Here is an 11,883-nt window from a genome sequence, read left to right as displayed (position 1 = left end):
TCTGTCTGTCTGTCTGTCTGTCTGTCTATCTATCTATTTATCTATCTGGCTGTCTATCTGTCTATTCAGAAAAAAGAGGATTATGCATGAAACTATAGATCTCTATAGCTTTTTGGTACTTTTTCCAGGACCTCTTTCTGTTCTTTGCAATTCTAAGAAGATGTCTCAATAACTCTGTTCTCTTTCTTTTCCTTTTTATTTTTGCTACTTTGTCCCTGTCCCTCTTTACCCTCCTACTTAGCTTTTCCTGGGCAGGAGGGAGAAAAACAGAAAAACAAAAAAAAATCAAATATGAGTAGTCAAGCAAAACAAATTCTTGCATTGACTGTGTCCAAAAATGTAAGTCTTTTTTCTGTATCTTGCCTATCACCTCTTTAGCCAAGAGGTGGATCATACAGTCCTCTAGGATTGTAGTTGGTCATTGCACTGGTAGGAATTCTAAGTGTCTCAAAATTATTTTTCTTTATAATGTTGTTTTAATATTTATAGTTCTTATGGCTCTGTTCACTTCTATCATACAAGTCTTCCCAGGTTTGCTTGAAACTCTCCATTTTGTCATTCTTACAGCTCATTAATATTCCATTACATTCACTTACCATAATTTGTTTAATCATCCCCTAGTAAACAGGCAGTCCTGTAATTTTCATTCCTTTGCTACCACAAAAAGAGATGCTATAAAAATTTTCGTAGACATAGGTCCTTTTTCACTTTCTTTGATCTACTTGGATTTTAGTAATGCTATAGCTGGGGCAGTTAAGTGGTGCAGTGGATAGGGTTCCAGGTCTAGAGTCAAGAAGACTCATCTGCCTGAGTTCAAATCCAGCCTCAGACACTTACTAGCTGTGTGACACTGGGCAAGTCACTTAGCCCTATTTGCCTCAGTTTCCTCATCTGTAAAATGAACTGGAAAAGGAAATGGCAAACCACTCCAGTAACTTTGCCAAGAAACCCCTAAATGAGGTCATGAAGAGTCAGACACAACTGAAAATGATTCAACAACAATAATATAGTCTGATAAAAAGGATACGCACAATTTACTGACTTTTTGGACATAGTTCTGTTTTGCTTTCTAGAATAACTGGACCAATTCACAGCTCCACCAACAGTGCATTAATGTACTTGTTTTCCCACAGCCTCTCTAGCATTTGTCATTATCCCTTTACTTTTTTTCTCATCTATGCCAATCTGATGGTTGTGAGGTGGAAATTCAGTTGCTTTAATTTGAATTTCCTCTAATTATTAGTGATTTGGAACAATTTTTCATATTTCTATTGTCTATGATTTCATCATCATTGTTGCTCATCTTTTTTTTTTCTTATATAAATGCAAGCCATCACCATACTCTCTACAGAAAAGGCTATTCAGTCGATGGGTTAGTGTGAATTGCCTGTTGCACTTTCTCTTCCTGCTGCCACATTTAAGAGTCAGTGACAAGCCAGCTGAAGTAAAATTTCCTGAGTTTATAAAACAAATTACATCAGGAAGCATGGAAGTCTGATTGTGTGCTGAAGGTGGAGCATGTTGTACTACTGTGAAGGCACATTCCCACCCTCAAATGGGGGACATTTTATATTAACAGCATGTCTCCTGTAATGTAATAAAATAAGGATCAGCTCAATACAATTTGGAAAGGGTCAAGTTGTGCAGAAACTTGATCCCATCACGATTGGTTAAAATCAATTACCATGTGTGCTAAATGACTTCATCACTGGCTTGAAATGAACAGCCATTTGGACATCTTGATAAATGTTTTTTAAACTTTGTCACAGTTTATGTTAAACATGAAGTTTCTGAAGACAATAATGTATTCCGTTTCACATTTTTCTTGCTCTTTTTTCCACAATGCCTTCTTTCTGTTCCATGCCCCTCTGTGAAGAAATTTCTTTGAAATTATTGTTTTCTCAGCGATGTCCCATCCCTGTTCCCTCTGATATTTCTAGCCATCTCTGAATATTTCTGAGAGTATTATTAAGCATTGCACAGACTCTGGAGGGAAATACCTTCCTGGTCTAGGAAGGGCCAGTTTGCTCCACTTTTACATGTTTGGTGAGATCTGTGTTAAAGAGACAATGACAACATAGAACTTTTGATGGGAGGGCAGACCCCTTTCTTCTCCACCCCATCTACCAAGTCCTAGCAAGTAAGGGCATGTTGCAGCACTGAGTGTTCGTTTCCTCAGCTCTAAGGATGTCAATGTCTAATGGTTCAGGAGGGCTGAATACAATGGCAGCAGTTCTGTCTGCCTTGACTTCTCCAGTAGCATGTCGTTAAGCCATGGAGGGGAAGGACAAAAAGGAAAAGGAGGAGAGGGTCAGGAAAAAACAAACAAACAAATACTTGCTGATTTTTAAAAATTTTAATTAAAACAATTCCAAAGCTGGGAATTGTTTGGGAAATGTAGTAGAAGAAACAAACTTTGTTTTTCTTGTAGAGGTTGGGAAGCTTAACTATTATTATGCAATTCAATAAATAAGTTCTAGAAAGCACATTATCTTGGTAATAGCTGACATTTTGTGTGATGCATAAATGCTTACAAGGATCAAATGAAATAATTTATGTAATTTACTTTGCAAAACTTAGAGCACCATGCAAATGACAGCTGTTACCTGTTAATTAAAGGAAGTGTAGCTCAGAGGATGGAGAGTATACCTCCAGGGTCAGAGACACCTGCTTTCAAATCTTGCCTCTTAAGACATACTTGGCAATGACCCTTGTTGTGGTCTGTTCTTCATTCTTGAAGAGGACCATGACCTCAGAGAGATGATGACACGACTTGCAATTGAATTGGATTTGAGTGAGTACTATGAAAAGTCAACAGTCTCACTTTTTCCTCTGATGCCATCTGATTCTAGTGGCCAGCTATAGATCAGGAGGACAGGAAATGGCCCAGGATGTAGTGGGAGACCTTCGTCTTTTTCATAGGCTCAGTCTTCTAGAGTTGGAAGGGACCTCCAAGACGGTCCAACCTCCCTGGGGAAGTCACAACCTCTCAGCAACACAGGCGACTCTCACTAACCATGAATCGCAGAAAGGGTGCCTGTCTGCTTTGGTAGAAGGAGATTCCTCATCCGGAGTTCCCTAAACTCAATGAAATCACATGCTGAGTTTAAAAAAAAATTATGAAGCACTTTATACAAAGGAGTGTCATAAAAGCCTATGAAATCACCACTACGGGTATTATTATCCTCATTTTACAGATGGACATTTTCCCCTTATTTCATGAGTTGCCATGCTAAAGAATTCATCACTAAGTGGCTACCTTATTGGCAGTGAACTTCTCTGTTCTTAGGTAGGCTGGTTCTCAGAAAGTAGAGAAAATCTGTTGCAAAAATCAAAGTCAAAGTCCATTGTGGTTAAATTACTTGTTCATGGTTTCATAGCTAGTAAGCAGGGAATACAGAATTCAAACTTAGATACAGTGGAAGGAATGTTGGGCTTAGACTTAGGAACATCTAACTTTGAATCCTGCCTCAGACATATACTAATTATTTAACTTCAGACAAGTCATTCCACTGCTTTCAACCTCAGTTTCCTTATCTGTAAAATGGGGATAAACTTACCTCACAAGGTTATTGAGGACATAATTTTACAGATAGGTAGATAGGTAGATAGACAGATAGAGAGATAGATAGATAGATGGATGGATACACACACATACACACATATGCACATATGTGTATGTATATATGTCTGTGTGTATGCATATATGTCCATATAGGTCTGTATATACAAATATAAATATGCATATATGTACATGTATATATACATATATACACATACTCATATATACATATATACATCTATGTATATATATGCTCATATATATCTAATTGTATATCTGTAATTATATATTATATATACCTAATTTAATACACATAGTATTTTGCAAATCTTAAAACATATTATAAAAGGTATTCTTATTCTTATTATTGACTCCAAATCTAGTAGTCTGATAGCTGCTACTTCTGGAATAATCATTTTCATGAGCTAAGCCTCTCTTTTATGTTTATAAAAGTCTAATAAGAGAGATGTGACACAATCACAGATATATAAGATACCCCCAAGGTATACCAAGGCATCTTTGAGTAACCCTTTCTACAAGATAAGACTGAATATGTGAAATGCCATATGAGTGGTAAGCCCTAAGTGTCATAGGGTTACAAATGAGAGAGAGAATTAGTCCATATATCCATTGTTTTCATCCTATACTTATTTCCTTTAAAATGCCTATACTGTACTCTAATCTGCCATTATCTTATTCTAGGCTCTTACCACCACCTATATTGCTGTACTACCCTTCAGCTACCCTTCTTCCTTTTAATACTTTAATCTACTTCAGTATGTACTACTGGCACACTAATCACTCCCTTATACTATGTCATTCCTCTGCTCATAAGCCTATAATAGTTTCCCATTTCTTGTCTTATCAAATCCGAATTGTCCGCCAAGGTCTCTTTAAATTGACCTTTGCTTACTTATCTGAGCTTGTTTCTGACTTTTCTATAGCAGACATTCTCTGTTTCTGAAATACATTTCCCTTATGGTCTCCTGCACATGTCACATTGATCATTTGAACCTCCATGATTCTTCATACTGTTCTTCTTTTGCCACCCCTACCTTCCCAAATACCTAATGTTCTGTGAATGTAGTAGGGACTAAAAAATTCTTCTATGTTCATTGATTTTCTCCTTGAAATATTCCCTTTCTGATATATCTTTTATCCAATTGTTGCAGGATTTCCCATCGTGACTGTAGAAGCCTTCACTCCAGAGTCCAGTGGGAAAGAAATAAAATACTGGATTTTTAGTGGAAATGAAAATGGAGTATTCTCCTTAAACTCTAAAACAGGTAAGCATTTTGCCTTTTAAACTATATTCATTTTCCATTTAAAACCATTGGGAATTACTTCATAGACCAAGGATAAAAATGGGTAAAAGTTGTAATTTGGAATTCATAGATACATCCCACCTGCTTTTGTGTAATTTCAGCTACAAATGCTTATTAACCATGATTATTACCTGATGACTTGGAACCTCCAAATGAGTAGAACAAGAAACTGTATATTTCAGTAATTAATAAAGGATGATTTGAAATCATCATCTTTTGTCACAGAAGCAAACTTTAACAATAATCTTCTCCAAGAAGTGTGTTCCCTACGTTTTCATATAAGGAAAGATTTATCCTATTAAAAAAAAAAACTCTAACATATTAGCTTTCAACTCAGCTTTTTAACTCATCCTTTGTAAAGACTTGGAGATGTACTAGTGAGATCACTGGTATCCAGGTTGAATTAAAAATAAGTGCATATGTATAGCCCTGGGGAGTTTTCTTGAGATTTTTCTAATTCGCCACTGAATGTCAACAATGCAACAAAAAAGGATTGTGTGGTGGTAAAGAAATTATTCCCAAATACAGTGTGCATTTAATTTAGCTTTAATGAGACCATTATTGTGTTTTAAAGGAATACCAATTGATTATTGGAAACATACTTTTGATGACTAACAACTATGTAGTAGATCCCTATCTACTGCTTCATTCTCAAACCTCAAGGAGAATGTTTTTAATAATTATTCTATTGACATACAACCATCTTATTTAATCTAGAATTATATACACATGTGAGAACTTTTATTTAGGGAATTCCACCCCACCCCCCAATTCCATTCCAGTTTGTAGGGGACCAGGGTTGAATAAAATGAGTTTTGGGGTCCGGCTTAGGGGCCAGCAAACTTTTCAGATTTGCATGCAAAGTTGTCATTTATATACTCTATCACCATGGTCCATCTTCAGAGATGATATCAGGAGCATTCTGGCTGAAAGCCCCCCCAAGCCTTGAGCTCCTATCTGGCCAGACCTTTAAGAGCTAAGGGAAAAGAATGAACACACACACACACACACACACACACAGAGTCAGGAGGAGAGGAAAGCCATTGGTAATGACTGCCTTATCCACTAGTCCCAGAGTGAGATAATGACAACTCTAATGATTTAATGCAATTTGATAAACAGTAAGTATCTATTATGTGCCAGACACTGGGGATGCAAGCACAGTAAAGAGCTGGCAGAGTACTAGGAGCTTTTAATGGGTACACAGTTAAGAACCAGCAAGGGAAATTGATGAGGGAGAACAGTAAAAAATGAAAAGATCAGGAGATGTAAGAGACATAGCTGAGCTGAACCTTGAAAGTAGCTAGAGGTTTTAAGAGATGGAAGTGAGGCAAGTATACATTCCAGGCAAGGGGGATAGCTGAGGCAAAAGCATAGAGAAGGGAGGTGCAAGAACAAATTCAAGGATCACTAGAATTCTAGTTTAGCTGAAATATCAAAAACATGAAGAATAGTAACAAGAAATAAAAATAAGTAAAATAAATGAAGAAATAAATAAAAATAAAAATGAAAGAACAATAAAAATAAATTAAAAATAAAAAAAGAAATAAAAAATGACTGAAACCAAGTCCCAAGTCTTTTAAATAACTTGCTAGAATATTTGTATTTTATCCTAGAGACAATGGGGAACTATCAATGATTTTTTAGAAAGAGAATGGCATGGTCAGACCCATACTTAAGGAAGATTATTTTGTCAGCTGTATGGAGAATGGATTGAAGAAGTAAGAGGTTAGGAGCAGGGAAAATTATTGTGAGGTTATTACAGATGAAGAATGATGAAGACTTAAACCTGGATAGCTGTCCTTGAGTGAAGAGAAGCCAATAGATATGAAAGAATTTATGGAGATAGGAAGCAGCTCTTTAGTGTCTCCACATAGGGACCCCTCATCTGAGACACTCTGTACATGCTCCAGACCTCATTACAGTGCCATTTCAGGACCTCTAAGACCCTAATCAGGGTAAGTCAGCTATAGAGGTTGAACAAGGCATAAGCAGTGATAGAACAAGTGGAGAAGGGACTTAACGCTTATAGACAAAAATAATAATAATAATAATAATAATAAGTTATATAGCTTTTTACTACTTACAAAATGCTATTCATGTTATTTCATTTGATTCTCATAAGTATGAATTAGATGCTATTATTAATCTCATTTTAACAGATGAAGCAACTGAATCTGAAAGAAGTTAAGTGACTTCCTCAGAGTCATAGAGCTTAGGTAAATCTTTGTAATGTCAAGTCCAGTGCTCTTACCCACTGGACCACCTAGTTGTAGTCTAGTTGAACTGGACAGGGAAAATTGGAGAGGCAGAGGGATTGAAGATTACAGTGAAAATCAGTAATAGTTTTAGGAAGCATAAGCAAAGATGGAAAGATAGAAGTTGTGATCAGAGAGGAATTTCAAAGTTCCAGATTGGTCATGGGTATAGCACAGTTAAAGTGATAGTGAGCTGTGAACATCCTTGTGAGCTGTTGAGGGGAAATGAAGATTTAGATCATGGTAGTTTAGGAGGTTGATGAGTTAGGAGGCCATAGTGTCAGAGATAGTAATATATAAAAAAGTCCACAAGTATGAGGGTAAGGGGTTGGAGTAGAGAAGGAAGAATGTGAAAGAGGTAGGCAACTCTTTGAGAAAGGAGAGAGAATGACTTGGGGTCAGTTGATAATAGCAACTAGGATCTAAATAAGGTGATGTTGAGAGGGTGACCTCAAAGTAAGTGAGGCATCTGAGGAATGTGGCAAAGAGAGGGTCTCACAGTGGAAGCAAGGGGCCTCATATGTCAAGGATGTTATAGAAGGGTCAAGTATATGGGTCTGGGTTTCTGTGAATACAAGAAGATATAAAGATTAGGAGAGGAATAACAGGTCTAAAGTTAAGGGAATGCTGTTCATTATGGCATGCGGATTCCCAAGGTGCTATGAAATGAGAGATCAGAGAATAACAGAGGAGACTGGGAAGGGGTAGAGCAGAGGAGAAGGATGATCTGAAATTACAGAGATATTTGACAGAGAGGGAGGGAGGGGAAGAGAGAAAGCGAAAGAGACACAGTGCCTATATATGTGTATATATTTATAAGTACATATGTGTGTGTGTTGAGATAATATATAACTTTTATATACATATATCATGTATGTATATATATATATATTATATATATATATATATACACACCATGGGTGTATGTGTGTATATATATATATATATATGGAGAAATCAGATGTCTAAGGTGAAGAGAATGGGGTGTGTGTGTGTGTGTGTGTGTGTGTGTGTGTGTGTATAGATCTATATCTATGCATTTATCTGTATCTTTGAAAGCAGGGACCATATTTTTGCCTTTCTTTGTATCCATAGCACTTAGCAGAGTACCCAGGACACAGTAAGTGCTTAGTAAATGCTTGTTGACTGACTGACAGGACACTTCCATTACAGAGGGTTGAGTTAATTGATTTTCTCTGACAATTCAATGGAGAGCAGAAGAAGTCATACCTTCACATGAGACAGGCTCTAGGTAAGGGAGGTCTCCAAATCCAGGTCCTTCAGTTTGGTTGGTTGGCTTTTTCCCCAATGTCCTTTCAGAATCTCGGCCCTGCTCCAATTCTCCTTCCAGAAACAGGAATGTCAGTCTTCAAGTGTTCCTCTATTTGCAAAACATCTTGGTTATCAGCCTTCACCATGGCATAGGTTAGCAGAAATGGAATGTGATCAGAGTGCCCAAAGGGGGACAGAAAAGGGGGATGTAAAAGGAATCTAATCAAGTAGAAGAGATGATACCTAAGGCATATTTTGCTATTTTACATCCAACTCCTCCCCAAACATCTCACTATAACTTTGACGATATTACTAAAATCATTTTGTGCATGTCTTTGGCACACTCATCATAGCTCACTAACCCCTTCTCTAGATGTACCACTCAAATGAATCTTTGCAACAGCCTTGCCAAATGTAATGTGCCAAGTTGAAGTGGCAGTAGCAGTAACAAGTCAGCAACATAAATGTCTTCAGTTATACCCTTTCTTTCTGAGAAGGGGATGTGATTAAAAGAAAAATGTTTCCTTTGTCATCAGTGCAAGAAGTCATGAATGTATGCATGTATGTATGTATGTGTACATATGAAGAAAATGCTCTTTTCTATCCTTATTGAGCCAAACTTGATCTAGCCACCGTTGCAGGGTTGAATTCTGTCTCCAAACTTTATGCATCACTCTTGCTTAAGAGAATCCGTGACTCACTAGCTAAACCAATGGGGATTATGTGTGGGACTCTGACAGTTGTTTGACTCTGAATGTTCATGTGAATAACAGATGGTAAAATTAATCATATTATTTGGTATGTTAACATGAAACATAAATGGCCAATGTTGCAAAGATGTCATTTTAGGAGAAGGGACCTATTAAGTTTCTTGAATAATAGAAATATTTGTCAAGTGAGTTGTGTCCATAGACATACTGATTTGAGAGATGTTGCAATCTGTCTCTGTACTGTATGACATGGATTTAGGGAAACTCTGTTCTGCTGATGATTTATACAAGCCATTGGAAAATAACATATTCTAGAGAGGTTTCATTCTTTTAATGTATCTTAATAGTCTTGCCATCACTGAAAATTGTACATATATGTAGCAACACATATATATACACACACACGCAACTATATATGTATATATACATAATATTACATACACACATATATATACATATATATATACATATATATATACACATATATACATAAAACGAGTTGCATAACAAAATAGTGTAGCCAAATCCCACCTTTGGCACATATTAGCTAAGTGACGGTAGGCAAATCACTTAACTTCTCAGTGCCCCAAGCAACTTTCTGAAGTTATAACCTAAAGACATTTTGCTGATGGGCATCAGTGGAGGAAGTTTCTATACTGGGAGTTCCCAACACTGAAGAGATTATAGATCTGTACTAAATAAATATACATATATAAATACACACATGTGTTTTCACATATATTCACACACAAATTATATACATACCATAGTAACATAATTTATTATTTTGTACTGTGTAGTATATAAATACACACAATATTATATAATGTATACATACACCTGCATTTATATATGTATCAATATATTTGTTTAATCACTTTTTTTAAAAGAAAAACAATTAATATCAAGAGTAGACTATTTCCCTGTGATGTGTGTGTATTTCTATGTATATTTTAAGAGAAAAATATCAGTAACATTTGATTTACTTGCAGTAAAACACAGTGGAACTGTTACTTGTATATCATGCTACACATTAGGAGGTATGGCAAATGATGTCTTCTCCCCCCTGGAGAAATACAGATTTCAGTGTTTTTCTTGCTGGTGTAATGTAAAGTCTGATCCTACTTATAATTCACTTCCCACAATTCCCTTTTGAAGTCCCTGAGAACTTTTTTCTGGCTATCTGAGGGGAGAATGCCAGCCGAATGGAAGTCCCAGCCTTGAACTGTTTCACAGACTGCCTATTGCGCATCTCGATTTGCAGACCTTTCATGTCATATGCCACTTGTTACACCAAAAATAAAACAGGACAAGGAAAGCATTAGAGCTGCAGAGCTGCTCCAAGTGCAAAATTCCAATTATCAAAGCCCCAACACAAGTCTTTTATTTTAAAAAATGCTCTTTGATCTGCTCTGTAATTGGCACATTTTCTACAAAGTGACACTGCAACAATTTTATATTGCATTTCTATTACTATTTTTCCTACATAAACAGTAACAGAATATGATACCATGTCAAGTGTTCTATTGTGGATGGAAACAAAGCCCAGGCTGGGCACCTTCCATCTCAGACCCACCTCAGACTCGAGCTCCTCTGAGCTGCTGGCGTTCCCTGTACACCCCTCAGACATGTGGGCCTCAAAATGTACTGAAGACCACTTGCTTTCATCACCAACCCATCACAAAAGATCTTAGAGATTCTGCTGCTAACACATGTGAAGTCTGTTCTGAATTTTCTGTCGGGGACATTGGTAACAATTGACTGTGGTTAGGGAAAATGATTGGGTTTTGGTTCTAAAATAGCAAATTATTTGAATATGAAAATGCAAAAATAAGGGTTAATAATAAGAAAAAATTGAAAATAGCATTTTGAACACCCAAGGCCAGAGTATAAATGATGAAATCCCCAAAACACTCTCTGTTTCAAAAGTGGAACAAAGAAACCATATCTAAGTGGGCATGCTATTCCCTGGATGTCCCAGCAAATGTCTTCTGTTCTATATATCTTCTATATTTTCTTGACTGAATATTTTGTTAGAATGTAAGCTCCTAATGGGTGTGGAGCATTGCACATAATAGCACATTAAAAAAAATACTATTGACTAGTCTTGCTGAATTTTATTTTCTTTCTGATTTTATTTTCCTTTAAAATTTCTTTGTTCTAAGAGATGGATCTCTGGAAGGAATGAGGTGATGTAAACCTAGGTGATGTAAATAAAAAAGATAACATTAAAATCTAATTTTAAAAAGAAAGTAAACTCCTTGAGGACAAGGACTTTTTCACTTTTTTTTGTCTTTGTATCCCTAATACCTAGCACAATGCCTGCCATATAGTAGATGCTTAATAAATGCTTTTGGAATTGAACTGAATCTAGAGGTAGATTGGTTCACCAGGGAAGTGGAATTGGTAGGAGGAGCAGAGCTAGAGCAGCCAACTTAATAGCACAATTTCCAAGTACATTGCTGGCTTCAGTTTCTTTTTCACCTGCCCCTATCTACACCTTGTGTCCTATGAACCTATAACAAGGCAACATGGTGTAGGGAAAAGACTGTTTGATTTGAAGGCAGAGGATCTGATTTCAAATGCTGACTCTACCCCTAATTTTGGGCAAGTCACTTAACCTCTCCGTGTCATTTTCCTCATCTGTAAAATGAGGGGCTTGGACTTGATGACCTCTGACCCCCTTCCAGTTCTAAATGTATCATTTCGTTACCCAATGTGTCTCATAGACATGTCAAACCCATGGATGGGTATTA

At 36.6% G+C, this 11,883-nt stretch overlaps 1 protein-coding gene across 1 annotated transcript in view; it reads left to right on the top strand.

The window, feature by feature from the left end:
• Nucleotides 1–11,883, top strand: part of DCHS2 (dachsous cadherin-related 2) — a 325,666-nt gene that overhangs the window by 295,620 nt on the left and 18,163 nt on the right. Inside the window, exon 14 of the mRNA XM_027866793.1 lies at nucleotides 4,735–4,848. Coding sequence (XP_027722594.1) covers nucleotides 4,735–4,848 — 114 coding nt within the window. The remainder of the gene's footprint in view (nucleotides 1–4,734; nucleotides 4,849–11,883) is intronic.

This window comes from Vombatus ursinus, unplaced genomic scaffold, assembly GCF_900497805.2.
Source record: "Vombatus ursinus unplaced genomic scaffold, bare-nosed wombat genome assembly UNPS02014784.1, whole genome shotgun sequence".
Taxonomy (NCBI): domain Eukaryota; kingdom Metazoa; phylum Chordata; class Mammalia; order Diprotodontia; family Vombatidae; genus Vombatus; species Vombatus ursinus.
This window is presented reverse-complemented; position numbering and strand designations above follow the sequence as displayed.